The sequence below is a fragment of the Polyodon spathula genome, chromosome 2 (genome assembly GCF_017654505.1).
Source record: "Polyodon spathula isolate WHYD16114869_AA chromosome 2, ASM1765450v1, whole genome shotgun sequence".
NCBI lineage: Eukaryota > Metazoa > Chordata > Actinopteri > Acipenseriformes > Polyodontidae > Polyodon > Polyodon spathula.
Window position 1 is genome coordinate 51,293,610 of NC_054535.1, and position 19,913 is coordinate 51,313,522.

The following is a 19,913-nucleotide window of genomic DNA, read 5'->3' on the forward strand; positions in this document are numbered from 1 at the left end:
ATTTTTTTTATTAATTAATAAATGACCAACGGAGGATCAGCTCTGCAATCCGTAGGAGAGCCCATCGTCGCCGTGCTGCCATACTGGGATTGATGACGATGGCCGGAGAAGTAAGTTGTAGGCCTATAGCTAATAAATAAAGTGTTTTTTTTGTTTGTTTGTTTTTTTTTTACTTTTAACATAGTAACTATCTAACTGTTTCCGATAGATCTTCACTGCAAACATTGTAATAATCATAACGATGAGTAGTTACATGGTAATTGAATGCTATGTACAGCACTGTCTCTTATACCATTCTAAAGTTAATTTTGTTACCCCCTAGAGATATACATAATAAACTGAAAACAGTGAAACCAGACGGAATGACCCGCATATAGAGTTAAAAATGTAATTCCAATTATTATTTTCTTAAGGGAGACTCAGCCAAGAAGGCAGCAATACTGTGCCAACATACAAGTTATCACTTCGAACTCTGTCTTATTGTGTTTCTTCAGTAATAATTAAGGTAAATGAGCTGAAAAAAAGCTGTTTCACTGGAATAAATAAGCTATCTAGCAGTGCAAATAGCCAACTAGCTTGTCGCAGCTATCCCTCAAGGTCTCATCTATACGGAATAATGTAGCTTGCTATTTGTTTTTTTCTAGACAATAGCAAGCTAGGCCAACACAATAATGCAAAAAAGTCATCTCGATCATTAATTTTATTCAATTATCTATCTATCGGGGACACGTAAAAGAATCATATGAGTGTTATTTATCTGACACAAGAAGCATTATAATATTGTTATGTTACATGTTTGGATAGAAGAGTCAGACAAATAAATTAATAATACATTAATAAGTATTACTAATTGCTAATTACATTTGTACACAAACTCCATCTTGTCCATCTCCGGTTCCATTTTCGTGCTGTCTTTAAAACACAAAGCTTAATGGGATTAAGGCAATGCTTGCTGGGTTATGAAGAGAGAATCTCTTCCGCAGAAGTGTACAGTGCTGGTGCACTTTGGGAATGCCCATTTGAAGGGCTCTTCGGAGGGAGCAGTTTCATGTTCACTACTGATGGGAACACCCCTTAAGATGGCGGCCATCCACTTCCACCCTTCGAAGTGCACTTCGTAGGGCGCATTTTCGTGGATTGGAACACAGCATTGGTGTACCGTAACTCTGCCCCCTCTCTAGATGGCCAACTTCCACCTAACCCTGAGAATGAATTGTCAGGCCATCCAGCCCGGGGCACTCTGTTCCCTTTACACAGCGCCCTCACAGGTCACTAGGGAGATTTATAACCAAGATTCATTCTTTCTGTCACAGTGTGTATATATATATATATATATATATATATATATATATATATATATATATATATATATATATATATATATATATATATACTACAGACATATATATATATACTATAGAACCTTATATTTCAGAGGGATCATAGAGGGATCACTATCTATATATATATATAATCTCTTCTCTAGGAGATATATATATAGATATATATATATATATATATATAGATAGATATATATAGATAGATAGATAGATAGATAGATAGAGTGTATATGTCCAGCTATGACCAGCACTGGTATGCTGGTCAGAACGGGTGGACTCTTGGTTGCTAGGTGGACAATGAAAGAAAAATAGATCCATTAAAAATCCCCTTACTAAAAAGTTCTTAAGTCAACTGTTTTCCAAAACTCTTTTTCACAAGGCTTTATTTTTAGAAACTGCATGGGAGGGTAATTGTACCAGTTAGTTTGTTGCCAAAATAAATGAGAAAGGTGTGATTCTCTTTTCTGTGATTTTCTTTATTGCTTTTATTCAAGCCTACAATTCAACAGCTGAAATCACTCCACATTCAGTGTCTAATCAACTGTATCACTAATTAGGTGATTAAGTGCATATGCTTCAGTCATAGTCGAAAAATAAATCAGTGTTACACAAATATTATCACTACAAAGAAAACTATGAGACACACCACACACAGCACAAATATTATTATATAGATATATATATATATATATATATATATATATATATATATATATATATATAATATATATATGAAATATATATATCATCTAATACATGTAATACAATAATACAGTATAATACATTTATCAAAATAACGATCCAGAAATATAGTAGGGGCCTAATGTCTTTTATTGTCCTTTAAACAAAATGAGTTTTCCTAACACTTCAAATTGACTTTCCTTGATTTTGAATGTTCTATGCTTTTGCAATGTGATGCTGCCTCAATTTGTAATAAACCTGCACTAAAACAGAGATCAGATCAAAATGAATGCTATTGATTTCATACTGCGTTTCCACAATATGACTACTGAGACAAAATACATCTTTGTGCCCTATAACTTCTTTAACCAATCTCAGTACTTGATCTTGCGTACAGATTTTTTGACACTGTGCACATTCATTAATTTCCTAATGCTCCTCTCACACTCATGACACTGTACCTAAAGATGATATCACCAGACCCCCCCCCCTCATTCTTTAGCTGAAGTAATTGTTACGATTGATCAAACTCACTTGGTGCTCTCCATATCAAGGAATCTTTAGGAGTACTACAGCTGATGATTTTGCACACTTTACATACAGCCCAGCCTGCAATAAGTTACAGCATTTCTTACTGTTGTGAGGCACCCTTTAGGGACATGGTCTGAGTCATCATGTACAAGTGCAATTCTAAAGTGTGTGTCTATGTACACGCAAATCACCATCCTCTGTCATAAGAGTATCTTCACCACCATTGCAAAGTTCTTGTGAAACAGAAAATACAGCTGATGAAAGAGTAAGGTGTGGTTTCATGAAGCTGTACTCCATTCCCATTTGAATCTGGAAGCACACCACGCCTAGCCAGGATCTTCTTGAAAGCAGCTCTAAACTGTGCTACGTTTGGATTATTGTTCCACCCTCCTTAAAAAAAGAAAGAAAAAAGCACATTATAATTATACATATTTTGTAATAACTGAAAGGAATCTCCAGCATGGCTCACCTTTTACTTTTTAGACACCACCCACAAACCTTTACATTAGGGGAATGCGTTTATGTCTGTAGGTATAATACAGTTTATAGTAAAGCTGGTTGCTAGAAGCACATACAAATAACTATATTTTAATAGATTTTAGCAAAAAAAAAAAAACGATACGAATAATAACAAACGATATTCAGATGTATATTTAAATGAGAGTTTAAAAAAATACATTTACCTAACCATTTTACTTAATAATTTTCTGCCCTCAGTCATACCGTTATACACATAGCATTGTGCCGTCAAGCTGACGAGTGGTCAGCGCTAAAGTGACTAAGAATTTTGTTGCATTAGAATCCCCAGCTGGGGGCGCAAAGAACTGTCCTTGTTTTACGTGCTCGATCCCGAGTGGGGGGAACGTCGACACGTTGCCCTTCCGTCACCCAGTGTCCGCAGAGTGGGTAACGGGACTGTGAAGATGGCGTTTCTCGGATCTGTGTGTCTGATTTACAGGAGTAGATGACGACGTTGACACCGTTATCACTGTATGACAGCACCATTCCTGCAATGTACAGCTAAAGCGACGGACAGAAAGGATTTCACCATTTTAAGTGTGCGTGTATACAAAAAAAGTCAAACTAAAAAACAAAGCAACCCATGGAGGATATCAACTCCAACCTTAACGCAGACTTGGAGGTGCGGAAGCTGCAGGACTTAGTGAAGAAGCTAGAGAGACAGAATGAGCAGCTTCGGACCAGATCCACTCAGCTTACCTCATCGGGTGGGGTGTCTGGAAGTGCAAGACCCCGTATCAGCGGCCCCCAACTGTCCCAGTCGGCGGCAGGGCTGGCAGGTTTTCTTGGGGTGGGGTTCGGAGGTACAAGGGGTTTGGGGGCGTTCGAAAACGCTCGTTGTATGAGTCCCAACTTATCTCTATCTGTGGACGATACAGACTACCTTGGGAGGGCAAGTATGGGCGGTTTGGTAGCCACTGACGCATTGCTTGAGGGTGCTGGGGATTTTGACGAAGGAGAGAGAACTATCCTGGATGAGGTGGAAATCCTCAGTCTGGAGGACACCGATTGTCTCGATGAAGAGGACAGCTGGTAAGTTCACTCAGGGTGTGGGGGTGATTACATCACTGTGTAGATAGTACATCTTGAGCTCTTTTTGTAGGTTACAAATATGTTGTACGTTACAGTAGTTTAAGAACAGGTTTTAAGTTAGAAATATGAAAGTGACATCTGCAATCACACTTACTTTGATGTAATTATTTGATGCAGAGTAGCGGTGTCAGCGGGGGACTATAGTAAACTGTGTACAGTAATTGTGGAAGCAGCTGACCATTTCCAGGTAACTTGAGTACGGTTTCATGACGACAAACAAACACGACATTAAGTGACTTATCCAGTGTGGCTGAAAAGGGACAGACGTTTAAAATTGTTACCAAAAGCAAAGTGGTTTCACCAGACCTAGCTCAGAAGATTCCGAGACGTCTGTATGTTTTTCTTCTGTCAGCAGAATCTCACCCATCATGCAAACATACAGCTCCAAATTAAGTGTTCAATTCACGCAATGTAATACATTAGCTCGAAATAATTGTGTTCGGTTACTGTAAATGCAGCGAAAGAGCATTTCATAAATACGCTTTTCTGTTTTTTGGAATAATTCAGAATAGATCAAACTAATTTTTTGTTGAAATGATCAAGCCACGTATAATAAGTTTTGCCTGCATTTTATTATTTTATTTTCAGTAGGCATAACAGGATATTGATGTTGGTTTCCATCAGATAGTAAGTTCAGTGAGTGAGAGGTCTTGGTTTAGTAAATATATTATATATTTAGTATATTTAGTTATATATAAGTATATTCTATTATATATATATATATTCTATATATTTATATATAATAAATTTTTTATCTGATGTGCAAAGTAATGGATGAACTGCAAAGATAAAAATCTATCAGACAGAAGTGAGGAATGAACAATATTATTGCATTTGAAGTAGATATACATCTATCGAGGTACTTGTTGGTAATGTTACAGCTTCTAGAATCTGCTTCTTGTTTTCAGTGGTTCACTGCAGCTTTGTGATGCAGAAGTAATCTATTGTAGGATCACAGAGTGAATCCGAGCTTGGATTTGAAACTAGAATCTCTTGCCCTTGTCCTAAAACATTTGACCACATTACTGCTCTGTGGGTGTCCTAATCTTGTTGTTGTGTTCTAGAATAGAAAGCCTACTGCTCAGACAGGCCCACATAAGGACAAGATGGTTAATACAGAATAGTGTAAGTGTAGCTGGCCCAGGTCCAGCATAGGTATTCTCTAGCTAGGCATTTTCAAGCATAAAACACCCTGTATGCAGCTTATCTGGAGCGCTGGGGGCCTTTCATTAATAAAGCTCACAGTTGAACTGTACAGCTATGGCCAAAATGTTTGAATCACCCTATAGAATTAACTAATTTTGCTTCATAAAGTCAGATGAAACCTGCTGAATGATGTTACGTTAACATACTGAATTACATATACTTAACAAAAAACTGACGAGACATTTGACATTTAGATATCTAACATGAAATACTGTACTACTATTATGGGTTCTGGTAGACTTCTGCAAAATCATTTTGTAGTTTCCTTGATTCCATGATATTAAATAAGAAATTACGTTCATACAGTTTTTTTGTTTGTTTTTAATTGTTGATTTATTATTATCAGTTATCAGAAGCCATAAATCTCTTTGCCAATCTTAACAGAAATGTTTATTTTCTCAATTCCTGTGAGAATCCTAACCTTGGAAATATTTTAGCTGTTGAAAAATCGTAGTTGAAAAACAGCAGCATTATTCACCACAAGCCAATGTGCTGTGAACATAAACACTGCTGGTAGGCAACTGGTGGAGAAGGCAGGGGTAAAGGAGACTGTTCAGGATTGTAATTCAGAACCCTTGAATTCATTCAAAAGTGTACACTTTTTGGAGAGAGAATGACATTCTTCTCAGTGTGTCTTTAACTTCTTAGTCCATTGGCTTTCTATTTCAGTTGTAAACATAAGTAATGGTTCTTTTAACCTTAAGGATATGTAAATTGAATAATGTTATATTCAACAAGATATTCTCAAAACAGCTGCACAGTAAAGCCACTTCAAGACTGGGTTCCACTAACAGTGCCACCATAATAGGAAAGGATACGGCCCAAAATAAAGCAAGTACTGGCATATAATAGAACTAGCCTTGTACTGTGTGTGTTTATTTATTGTTGATGTTGTTGCTTTTATTTAGTATTAGGCTTCCAAGCCAAAGGCTGGGAAGCTTATTGTTAAAGTTTTTTTTTTTTTTTTATTAATTATTTTTTCTTCCTAAAACTTTAAACCGCTGCTGCTTCGAAGCTGTGTGCCTGATCAGGTTCTGACTTGGCAGGTAACAAACTGGATACATTGGCTGTCAGATGTGATTGCTCTGAAACTTGGCATATATCAGCATCCAAACCCACATCAAGTTTGCAAAGCATTTTTATGTCAAAATGGCTGCCACAAATCTTATCGAAACGCGCCCCTAACAACAAACTGCTGCTGTTTGAGAACCGTTTGTCCAACAAACTCCAAACTTGGTAGTTATCGTCCCAGTAACAATGGAACACAAATATATCAAAATGGTGATGTTTTATAAAACAAGATGGCAGCCACTTATACGTTTACATTTGAAATTTAAACCTGTGTCAGTTGACAAACGATTTACTTGACTAACTCCAAACTTCACAACCATTTTCCCTGATACTGTATCAATGCAACTGACTTTTAAAAAATTGTGTTGACTGGAAATGAAAATGGCTGTTTGGCGCATTTTTTTAGAAACCTTTCGAAATCTTCTTCTTGGGATCCGGTGAAGCATTGATCTGACACTTGGCATATATCATCAGCATCCAAACCCGCATCAAGCTTGCGAAGTAAAAGTTTCTACAATAAATTTTAATGTCAAAATGGCTACCACAAATCTTATTGAAACACACCTTTAACAGCAAACTGGTGCTATTTGAACACCGTTTCGCCAACAAACTCCAAACATGGTAGTTATTGTCCCAGTAACAATGGAACACAAATATGTCAAAATGGTGATGTTTTATAAAACAAGATGGCAGCCACTTATACGTTTACATTTGAAATTTAAACCTGTGTCAGTTGACAAACGATTTACTTGACTAACTCCAAACTTCACAACCATTTTCCCTGATACTGTATCAATGCAACTGACTTTTAAAAAATTGTGTTGACTGGAAATGAAAATGGCTGTTTGACGCAAGTTGAAACCTTTCGAAATCAAAATGGGAACCGGTGAAGCAATTGATCTGAAACACATATATCATCAGCATCCAAACCCGCATCAAGTTTGCGAAGTAAAAGTTTCTACAATAAATTTTAATGTCAAAATGGCTACCACAAATCTTATTGAAACACACCTTTAACAGCAAACTGGTGCTATTTGAACACCGTTTCGCCAACAAACTCCAAACATGGTAGTTATTGTCCCAGTAACAATGGAACACAAATATGTCAAAATGGTGATGTTGTATAAAACAAGATAGCCGCCAGGTGTATGTTTACGTCTGAAATTTAAAACTGCCTCAGTTGACAAACGGTTTACTTGACTAACTCGAAACTTCACAAGCATCATCCTTGACACTGTATCAATACAACTGACTTTTAAGAAATTTGCGTTAAACAAGATGGCTGCTAGGCGCATTTTTGAAAAAAAAAAACACTTTCAAAATCTTCTTCTGTGGAACAGTTGAAGTTGCTGATTTTAAACTTGGCACATTGAGAACTAAACACGCTTAGACGAGTACTGATACTGGAGCTTGGGAGCCGTAAAACTGCCTGGCAGTTCTAGTTATTATTATTATTATTATTATTATTATTATTATTATTAGGCTTCCAAGCTGTTTGGGAAGCCTGTTTTTTGTTGTTGTAAAGTTTTGTTTTATTTTTTTGTTGTTGTTTTTCCTCCCAAAACTTTAACTGCTCCTGTGTAACCAGTCAACATGAAACTTGGCAGGTATCATCCGATGTAGATTACAGTTCAGATGCAAAAAAGTTTGTTTCTTCTGCATCAACCAAGGTGGCGGCCTGATGCCATTTTATTTGGAAAAACTTTTCAAAATCTTCTTCTGAAACTTTGCATATGTCAACAACAACCACACTCGTTTCAAGTTTGAGACGCTGAAGTTGCTGCAATAAATTCTAATATCAAAGTGGCTACTACCAAATTCATCAAAACATGCCCTAACGGAAAACTGCTTCTGTTAGCAAGCCATTTAACCAACTAATGCATAACTTGGTAGGTGTCATCCTGGGGACTGTGGAATTCAAATATAGCAAAATGGTTTTCTTTTGAAAAACAAGATGGCCACCAGACCTAGGTTTCATTCTTAAATTTAAAACCACTTCAGTTGAACATGGTTTAGTTGATTAACTCCAAAGTTGACAAGCATCATCCCTGTGTCAATACAATTGACTTTTTCAAAAATGGTGTTTGTGCGTAAACCAATATTAGTAAAAATATCATGTAATATCCTTCATGAGCCATCACATTATTTGTAACTTTTTGGCTGTTCCTTTTCTTTAATAAATATTTGAATAATAATAGTGGCTACATCCAAAAATTTAAAAGGTAACATATTAAACATTGTTTAGAACAGGTCGAATTTTGACAAGGCAATCTTGGCGAGATTCAGATCCAGTGTTGTCTTGTAAATGTATAATTTGTGACAAGTTTGAAATGCTTCAAAGACATTACATCTGCAACTTTTGGATAGGGCCCAGTAATGCAGTCAACTGCAGTCATGCGTTCAGTTAACATCAGTTATTTTTCAAACCAATTAAATATTTGATTTCCATTAATTTTGGCTACAAGATCAAACATTTAGGATAAGTGTAACAAATAATCCCATCACCACTGTTTTCAGTATTGATAAATCCAGTTGGTTGTTCTACCCATCTTAATTTTTATTTGAAGCCAATCAGAGTTTTTGGTCTTAAGATATGCATACTTTTGTGTCTGTACTTCCTGGTGGCCATGTTGAAAGGGCACAAGAAAACTTCAGTCTCCAAGCAACCAAAGAAAACTTTATTTTACATAATCATTTGATGGTTTTAAAGGTAAGTGTTAGCTTTTTATAAATAAGAGCTAAGTGTTGTGAATCTTGGTTAGAAAATCTGTCAAGTAGTACTTTTTATTTGTAATATTATCATTTACAGAGATAGGTTATCTGAAATTTTGGATATGCTTCAGATTAGTCATGGTATTATACATACTAAAAACAAGAAAGCCTAAAATCCTGCATATGTCATACATTCTGGTGACTTTTCTTGCTTTATCATAAGAAAGACATTACCAATGTTTTTATATGCTTTTCTGCAGTTTTCTTTTTCTCAAGGTGGGCTAACAGGTACACTACCACTTCAGATCTTATAGCCACTGTACATTTCAATGTGCTCTGTCCACAAATGTAGTAAATTTAACCCTCAATGACTTCAGATAGAATTGTATTTTTATGGTAAGAGTAAGCTAATTATATATTTGCCTTGTAATTAGTAAATGGTGTTGTGCCCATTCAGGTAATAATCAAAACTAAACCAATTTTAAAACAAGTATTTCAAGGCAAGTACTTTTATAAGGTAGTAAAACCAACCAGTCACCTGCAACATTTAAATTTTCTAATTTACACAGGATGAGTAAAAAACGTGAGAACTACAGTTCATGCATTTGCATATTGGAGGCGTGTCGCCTCTGTCAAGAAGTCACCATCACCAACCTATCAGTGCTAACCAGGAAGCTTAGACAGAGTCAACGAAAAGGTCAAAGCTGAGGGACATCAGGGACCTGAGGCTCATCTAACTGCATCAGTAGAGTGTGAACTTTTTCTCCAGGTAAATACAGTATAATCGTAAATCTCGAAAAACTACTCACTTCTAAATCTTTTGTAGTCATTTTTGTATTACTTTAGTATAAATACATGTTGATTTGGATTCATATGTTGTTTTTTTTCTGACTTTGTGTGAACAAAAAGACATTTTTGCCCGTTTTCCCATTGGAAATAGTGATATTTTGAAATATCACTGTCCTGGTCACAAAAGCAAAGTTTGTGGGGAATAATAGCCATTTTCTGTACTTTTGAGGCATAAGCAATTAGGAAATAACACTTACTACCCAGGAACAAAAAAAAAAAAAAAAAAATTGTTAAACAGTGTGATCTTCTAGAAGAATATGTTAAGTCCAAAAACATTGAAACTCCATTTACCAACCAGAGACCTGGAAAGGAGTGGTGTTGCAGGTTCAGAGAGATCATCCAGAGCTCACAGTCAGAAAATCTGAAAAATGTTTGCGTGCAAGAGCCAAGACAACATCAGATCCTACTATACTGGAGCACTGGTTTAATGAAATCCTTACAAATGCACTGAATGAAAACAAAGTCCATGACAAACAAAAAAGCATATCAAATGTAGGTGAAACTGGCTCCATCACAGACCCTGCATCTGACAAAATCCTGGCTCCAAGAGGATCAGAAAATGCCTACCAAATCACAGGGGGTAGAGGAAGAGAACAAATAACTTTATGCATTACAGGCAGCAAGGATAAGTCTGGGCTTAAATGATACATGATGTCCCTATTAAGACCAGTCCAGATTTAGGTCATATTTTGAAAGGTATTAAGTCCTCCTCTATTCCTAATCTACATTAATGATTTAGATTCTGGTATAGTAAGCAAACTTGTTAAATTTGCAAACGACACAAAAGTAGGAGTGGCAAACACCGTTGCAGCAGCAAAGGTCATTCAAAATGGTCTAGACAGCATTCAGAACAGGGCAGACACATAGCAAATGACATTTAATAGAGAAAAGTGTAAGGTACTGCATGCAGGCAATAAAAATGTGCATTATAAGTACCATATAGGAATTATGAAAAAGACCTAGGATTTTATGTTGACTCAGAAATGTCTCCATCTAGACAACGTGGGGAAGCAATAAAAAAGGCCAACAAAATGCTTGGATATATTGTGAAAAGTGTTGAATTTAAATCAAGATGAAGTAATGTTAAAACTTTACAATGCATTAATAAGACCTCATCTAGAATATTGTGTTCAGTTCTGGTCACCTCACTACAAAAAGGATATTGCTGCTCTAGAACGAGTGCAAAAAAGTGACCAGATTTATTCTGAGTTTAAAAGGCATGTCATTTGCAGACAGGCTAAAATAACTGAATCTATTCAGTCTTGAACAAAGAAGGCTACGCCGAGATCTGATTCAAGCATTCAGAGTTCTAAAAGGTATTGACAATGTCGACCCAAGGGACTTTTTCGACCTGAAAAAAGAAACAAGGACAGGGGTCACAAATGGAGATTAGATAAAGGGGCATTCAGATCAGAAAATACTATGTTAAAACTAGATTTGGTGGGCTTAAAAGGTACACTTACCCTAATTATCAAAAAACTTTGAAGAATTCTAGTGGTGTTGATATTCTCTCTTCCCCTCTCCCGACCCGTTGTCCTTCTCGCACTTGGTTTGGTCTGTTGCTTCGAACTGAACTCCCGACTGCCGTTTAGCCAGGCTATTTATAGTTTAAAAACTGACAATTAAAATGATCCACAAGTGGGAATGTTATGTTTTATTATTTTTTTAGGGAAAAAATACAGCGTTGATTACATGGTGCCTTTATGCACGGTTAATTCATGGAGTTACATTTTTGCTTCTCTAATTGTGCATTATAGAGAGGAGTTATTTTGTATTTTAGTCAGATGTGTGTTATGTGTCCCACAGCGCCCCCCACCCCCTCTCCCTTACATAACGCTCTTTGGTTATAATGCTCATATTGTGTGTACCCTGAAACCTATGTTATAGTGAGGGAGCACTGTATTTAAGAACTGTTCAGTTTATATTGGCATTATTCACCTTTGGCTTGTGGAAGTACTATCCCTTTTAGCTGTGTTTTCTTTTACTGTTGAATCAAAGAAGATGTATTCTCCACTGCTGGAATCCCTGCTGCTACTCTGATACATGGTCTATTGGATTTCTACCTGAGCTGCTGGCTTCAGGTATATAGTCTGGGTCAAAGTCACATTTCTCCTCACTTCAGTCAACATCCAATATCCTTTTTACTAGAGCTGTTTTATGGGTCCACTGGTCTTTTATGTGCGGTGTATCCCTGGAGATACGTACAATTAATCTAGCTGTAAACATAATAGTTAAGCATATTTATTGGATTTGACATGGCCCTGTCTACTGACTGTCTAACAAGTTATTACATCTAACTCATGTAAAACACATCTATTCAAATTATTACCACACTGCTGTCCATACATGGACCTGATGCAGCCATGACAGTTTTCAGTCAGGCCTGATGACTAGAGAATTTAGAAGCAGATGGTAGAGATTTTGCATGGATACTAAAGGGGATGTGTCTCGTGGAACAGTATGCCCAGTTTGTGTTCAAACAATGACTTGTGACAGGTGTCACCTTTTGGGTAATGAGATGTTTGATATATTTCTTTTAATATCTTTGAAGCACAAATATACTGTACTGAGAAGGGTGCTTCTGTCAATGAGACCCTCATTAAAAACAATTCAAGGAGTTTGCTGCTCTGGGGGTGGTTACTTTAGTATTGACCTTTTGGCTTGGCTGAATGTTTGCAATATACAGTAGGTGGCAGATCTGCAAATTTTGCCTTTTTTAAATCTCCAGTATTTCAGTGTTACCCCTCCTGTTTTGTACATTTTTATAATTTAGTGTAGTCATTTCTAAAGAGTACCTTTTGCAGGTTTGGTGTTCCGTGTTTTGTATGTAGCATTGTACCCCATTGTATGTCGGTGAATTGATAAAAAGTCTGCTTGGTATGTAAATCTTTGAATTGTACATCCCATGTAATTAATAAAATTATAGAGGGGAGACTTAGGTCTAATTTCGCTTGGTCCAGAGAATAATAATCAGCATTACACGTTTTGTATTTCACTTGAGAGACTTCTCATATTTTTTTCTTCTAGGTTGTATCAATCACCAAAGAAGAATCACACATTGCGGATGGCTGTTAGTCCACTAGCCTGGTGCAGGCAGGTGCTGGATCATCCAAGTCCTGATGTAGAATCAGCAAAAAGATCATTAATACACAGGCTAGAACAGACCATGTCAGGTACAGTACAGTAAATATGATTATTTTCCATCCTCTAATAACCCAGTCTGTCGTAAAATGACAGATTAACAGTTTGAGGCTAATGTACTTTCTGGGTTTAGATCTAATTTAAATCTGACAATTGCCGGGAGAGTAAACGGATACAGAAATATATTTAATTGTTGTTGGTCTTCTTCCAGGTAGCAGCTGGTCCAATTAAATAATCTTTGCATGTCCATTATTAAACACAATGACACACATTTTGCATTACTCTTAGTGGTATAACTAGGCTTACTACTATTCAATTTCTTTTTTTTTTTTACCAAATCAACGATTAATATTGATGTTTATTTTAAAAAGTTTACCATTTTTTTTATCTTTATTTTTCAATTCAAGCAATGAATGGGTGAAATCGACTTTATGCTTTTAAAAAAAAAAAAAAAACCTTTTTATGCCATTGAAAAATGTCTTGTAACAAAACCGCTTTGTCATATTCAACATGCAGCAAAACCATGGTTACCAACATTCTAATTGAAATAACGTTTTATCACAGCTAAGCTATACATTAAAAAATTGTCTCAAATAAACCGTAGTAAACGCAGCATATAAACATGTATTACACAGACCTTTTATAGCGTAAATTTCATGAGTAAAAATAATATGCACTGAACAAAACATTAGATAGTTGAACAGAACTAACTTGCACTTATTATTCGGAATCTGAGCAAAAGCTTACGTACACCTTAACCCGCTAATTTCTTTAAGGAGCGTACGCGTCTGCCAGCTGACTGTGCCTGCATCCAGGATCTGTGTTGTAAACGCAGACGCAGTTCCATTGACCACTATTGTGTAAACTGCTACATACAAACCTGTAAAACTGAAATGTTTTTTCTAAAGGTAATATAAAAAAAAAGAATATATAAAATATGTTTTCATATTAGGCACATAAGTTGTTATCCTACCTGTCATTTTAGTTTGCTGTATGCATCTGAGTACAGCTTGCCATATTCTAATCGAAATGACTACTTTCAAGATGAAATGTTTCCTTCTGATATATTCCCAGTTGCAGTAGTGGAACAAAACAAAGGATTGTTGTCTCCCAGGTACATTGAAAAATAATCAACTAGACTTTCACTGAGTTGGCATCTTGACAAATCCACTATCATAGCAATCTCTTGTCTCGTAGTCAGTCTACAAACAAAGGCTTGAAATAAAAAAAAAATAAAAAAAAACCTTCGCTTGGAGGAGGGAGTGTGTTTTGTTTGCTGCATTTACAAAAATAATAGAGTATCTTACGTTATATTAAATACATGTATTGTAATGCCTGGGTCACATTGACCCATGTGGCAGCTCTAGGTAGAACAGTTTATAACTTTCATTTTTGCGATTCTGGCTATCAAACGGTGTCAGAATATTTATTTCATATATTTAGGAAAAGTCAAAAACGGACATGCACTTACGACTTACAATGGAAGCGTAATTAACATTCTAAGTGCAAAATGGGTCACAATGACCCCCATGGTTGTTCTAGTGTTAATCCAATGCTACATCAGTGTTTTCCAGGGGGCGAACATGTTATGTGTGTCAAAAGGATGTAACAGTTTTGAAATAAATTGGCTGTACTTATTAAAACTGGGACTAAAGAAGAAATGCAAAACGTCGCCTTTTACTGTTTCCTATGCTTGCCTAGGTGACTGGTGTGAGTACAACTCATTCTGTTTCCATACAGAGACTTGCTTGTCTGGCTTTTATAGAAAGTGTTTTAGAAAAACACAGGTGTTCTAAGTTAAATCAAAGTGTGATTTATTTTTTTAATTTATTTTTGTTTAATACCTTTTTAATAGAATCAGGAAAGGTACAGTAAGATATGTATAAAAACAACTTGTAATTTCAGTGAAAGCTATTTATAAAGCACTAGAGAGCTTTCAAAATCGGTTGTGTATTTCATTTTTTTTTTTTTTAAAGTCAGTTTTATAAAAATTCATAGGTATTTGTGCAGAACTCCTTGAACCCTTTATGAAATCTACCTTTCATACCTACAGTGCCTGTAGAAAGTCTACACCCCCTTTCAGAATGTTCACCTTTTTTTGCCTTAGAGCTTGGAATTAAAATGCATTAAAATTGTTTTGTTTTTTTTCATTTATTTACACGTCCTACCCCACAACTTCCAAGTGAAAATAATATTCTAGAAATATGTAGAAAATTAATTAAAAATAAAAGCTGAAATAGCTTGGTTGGATAAGTGTCCACCCCCCTTGTAATAGCAATCCTAAATTAGCTCAGGTGTAACCAATCGCCTTCAAAATCACACACCAAGTTAAGGGGCCTCCACCTGTGTTAAATTGTAGTGATTCACATGACTTCAGGATACATTCAACAGTTCCTGTAGGTTCCCTCTTCTGGGTAGTGCATTTCAAAGCAAAGACTCAACCATGACCACCAAGGCGCTTTCAAAAGAACTCCAGGACAAAGTTATTAAGGCACAGATCAAAAATATCAGAGGCCTTGAATATCCCTTGGAGCACGGTCAAGACAATTATTATGAAATGGAAGGTGTATGGCACCACCAAGACCCTGCCTAGATCAGGCCGTTCCTCCAAACTGGATGACCGAGCAAGGAGGAGACTGATCAGATAGGCTACCAAGAGGCAAATGGCAACTTTGCAAGAGCTACAGGCTTTTATGGCCAAGACTGGTCAAAGTGTGCATGTGACAACAATATCCCAAGCACTACACAAATCTGGCCTGTATGGAAGCCATTACTCAAGAAAGCCCACCTTGAATCCCGTTTTGAAGTGTGCAGAAAAATGCTTGGGAGATTCTGTAACCATGTGGCAAAAAGTTTTGTGGTCTGACGAAACTGAAATGGAACTTTTTGGTCTAAATGCAAAGCGTTATATTTGGCGCAAACCCAAAGAACACCATACCTACTGTTAAGCATGGTGGTGGCAGCATCATGTTATGGGGATGTTTCTCATCGGCAGGGACTGGGGCACTTGCAGAGTAGAAGGGAAAATGAATGGAGCAAAGTACAGAGAAGTCCTTGAGGAAAACCTGCTGCCCCCTGCAAGAAAGCTGAAACTGGGATGGAAGTTCCCCTTTCAGCATGACAATGAGCCAAAGCACACAGCCAAAGCTACACTGGAGTGGCTAAGGAACAAAAAGGTAAATGTCCTTGAGTGGCCCAGTCAGAGCCCCGACCTAAATACAATTGAAAGTTTGTGGCATGACATGAAGATTGTTGTCCATCAGCGCTCCCCAAGGAACTTGACAGAGCATGAACAGTTTTGTAAAGAAGAATGGTCAAATATTGCCAAATCTAGGTGTGCAAAGTTGGTAGAGACCTATTCCAACAGACTCACAGCTGTAATTGCTGCCAAAGGTACTTCCACCAAGTATTAACTCAGGGGGGTGGAGACTTATCCAATTATGGTCTTTCAGTTTTGTATTTTTTTAATATGTAATTTTTTTCTCAATAAAAACTTTTTTCCCTTAACAGTGTGGAGTATGGTGTGTAGATAAGTGGAAACAAATCCTCATTTAAATGCGTGAAACTCTGAGGCACTGACACAACAAAATGTGAAACAAGTTCAAGAGAGTGTAGACTTTCTGTAGGCACTGTATGTATGCAGTATATCACACTTCAGAATCATGTCATCGGAGCGCTGCGTTTATTCACAGGAGGACCTTTATTTCTGTGTACAGATTCTTCTGAAACTGTACAAACTAGGGTTGGGCCGGTATAAAATGTCCACAGTGTGATAACTATAAAAAAAAAAAATACAAGGATCAGCTGTAGGGGAGTGAAATATAGAATCAGTACATTTTGAGCCTGAAAGACCTTTCCTGTATTAAAGCTTGAAGAAATCAAATTAAAGACTTGGTTAATAGTGTTTCTTTTTTTTGTTTGTTTTTTTTTAAAAGGACCTTGAGGTGCTTTTTAACATTTATTTAAAAGGAAGGCTCTAATGCAGGTTGGTGGAACTACTAATGTTTACTGTAAAAAAAAAAAAAAAAAAAAAAAAAAAAAAAAAAAATGTTGAATAAGTACATTTTCTAGGCATTTGTGTGGGGCCCTTAAAAGGGGGAACAACTAATACACCGGTGCAACATATCCTACTGTACCAGCGCCACTAATTAAGTGTAATTATCTTACCGCTGATGTTATTTTTTCATATTGTTTCACTGTTTTTATAAATTTTTATATATAGGGCTTCATTTAGTAATTTTGATTACTATTAGAAAAAAACTAAATTAAATTAAGTAAAACCAATTTTACTATTAACGCGTTTCTCCATTGTGATTGAGATACACGAATGGATTAACAGGTATGAATTGCATTTAAGGAGAGTAGAAAAGCCGATGTAAAAAACCTATTTATAGTCATATATACGGTAATTTATAGAAAGCTAAATATTTTAAAATGCTCGGAGCCCTTGCAGCTACGTACTTCCCCCAAAATGGCAGACTTCTGGTTCTCCTGCTGCCGATTTCACATTGAGGGGGACGCATACTACCCTCCCTGTGACAGAGATTGAATGATTCTTGGTGTTAGATCTCCCTCCCGACCTTTTAGGGTGCTGTGTAAAGGGAACAGAGTACCCTGGAATGGATGGCCCAACAGTTCATTCCCAGGGTTAGGTGGAAGTCTGCCATCTAGAAAGGGGATGGAGCTATGGTACACTAAATCAGTGACCTGGACAAGAAACTGTGTGGCATCCGTGGATTGGAGGCGCGGATGCACTCATTAACTAAGGGGTCATGGTTGACGGTATTTAAGGGGATGCAGTGATGTGATCTGTTCCTTTGTGAATGGTTAAAACTGGTAACTAAAATGAGAACTGTGCTGTGATAAGTGTTTTGTTTTCTCGTTCTTAAGTATTGTTTGTTGTTAATTAGACTGCTAACACGATCTAGAGCTGACACTGTTTATAAAATGTTTACATATTTTTAAAAGTTTAAACATTTATTAAACAGAATCTAGCACCCCTAGTTTGCAACATTTAAAATGTTTTGTTTACTGGTTATTAAAGGTGCACTGTTTAGTTTTTTGTTTGTTTGTTTTTTTGCATTTTAATTGATGAAGCAGCACTGTTCAATGGATTCTTTTAAATTTGAATTAATACCATGAATTTGTAAAAGCCAGTGCAGCTGGAACTATTGTCTAAGTATGGTTTTGGAAAGTAATGTTCAGTACAGCAAAGAAGATATGTTCTTGAACTTGTTTGGGTAAACTAAAACAAAATACCTGTAGGCTAATACAGATGTGATGTGGGATGTACATCTTGATTTTACGCTCTGTTAATTATTACGATTTTTTGGTTAACAATTAACAGTTTTAACAATTTTTATATTAAACACAAAGGTGTTTTCCTAAAATTGAAGTATGAAGCAACTTTTACGCCAGTGCGACCGATAAAACGGTTTTTACGATAAGAGAATTTAGTTGCAGTTCTATTTGTTTAGCCTCTTAATGTTTTTAGACTCTGTTCATTAGTGCTTTTCTGCAAGATACTGTAAACGAGCGGTTCCCAAACTGGTACGTTTACCTCCATGGGGAAGCGGGGCAAATTGTGTAGTGGCGAACATTACTAGTTGTGTTTTTTTTTGTTTTTTTTGTATTTTGTTAAGACCTGCCATACTCTGACCAAGCTTTAAAACGCATTGGGAATTCCTATTAATATCTGGGGTAAAATGGCATGTGCCGCTAGTTAGTTTCAGAAACAGAGAGAGGCTGTGCTGTGCAAGACAATCACACAAGCTGCGGGACACTTGGATTCACCACCCTGGTGCCCACGTTTTATTGCAAACTTCCCAGAGATACCAATGAGAACAAAGATGCAAAGAGAACATGACATCCAGAGCCCTCACAAACCGTCACGTACAGGGCGAATTATATTTAGGACTTATGTTTTTTTATTCATTTCATTTTTCAGTGCTTATTTATAGTTATTTTTTAGTTTTATGTAAATCGTTTTTCTCAGGGTGTTCGCTTTTTATATAATGTATGAAATTATTGTTTTCAGTTACTTTCCAAAATGCTTGGGTGGTTTTTTCTATCAAACTATGTATACAGTAGTAACTCGACAGTACTTGCACACAAGTTGTACCTTCTTTGCTGTCTTCCACAGCTAAATCCTTATGGTTACGGGCACATCGTTCTGCGGTTTTTGTGTAGTCATTTGTTTACATTTCGCCACAATTTGCAATTCTGTTTTAAATCCTCTATCTTACCTGTAGTACAGCTTTAAATACAGTGAACAAGCCTCCATTCCTAATTGTAATCTCATTTTAAGTCTTGCAAGAGGAGTCTGTAGTAGAAATGTAGGAATTTGCTGTCACTCAGTAGTTGGGGTGGGTTTAAAGTATTTAGAACAAGTCAATGATAGGTACAAGTCAGGAAGGAGGGATATTGCCCAACTGCACTGGGAAAGGTGTGTTTTTTTTTTTTAAATGGGAAATGGTGACGTCAACGTGAACTGTAAACTTGGCTGCTTTTCTGCAGGAGACTCCGACTAACCAACCCGTCATGAGCAAGCGCATAAAGGCTCCGTGTGTTATTCTCTCATGATGATGCTTTTGTTTCGGAAGCTCAGTCAAGTGCTGGGTGGCAGAAACTGGATTACTGGCTACCCTCAACCACAGATTCCCTGAGGTTTCCCCCCTAAAAATAAAAATATGTGAGTAGGGTTTTTTTCCTTTCCTGAGTGCTGTGCAGTTCGTATTTATTTCTGCGGGGTGCGTGGTCGGGTTGGAGAGG

General features: G+C 36.6%; 1 protein-coding gene across 1 annotated transcript in view; it reads left to right on the top strand.

Annotated features, from left to right (window-relative positions):
- The first annotated feature begins 3,443 nt into the window (after positions 1–3,443).
- The window catches only part of LOC121297978 (SLAIN motif-containing protein 2-like), a 37,041-nt gene continuing 20,571 nt past the window's right edge, over positions 3,444–19,913 (top strand). Inside the window, exons 1-2 of the mRNA XM_041224639.1 lie at positions 3,444–4,103; positions 13,029–13,174. Of these exons, the coding sequence (XP_041080573.1) occupies positions 3,655–4,103; positions 13,029–13,174 (595 nt within the window). The 5' untranslated portion in view covers positions 3,444–3,654. The remainder of the gene's footprint in view (positions 4,104–13,028; positions 13,175–19,913) is intronic.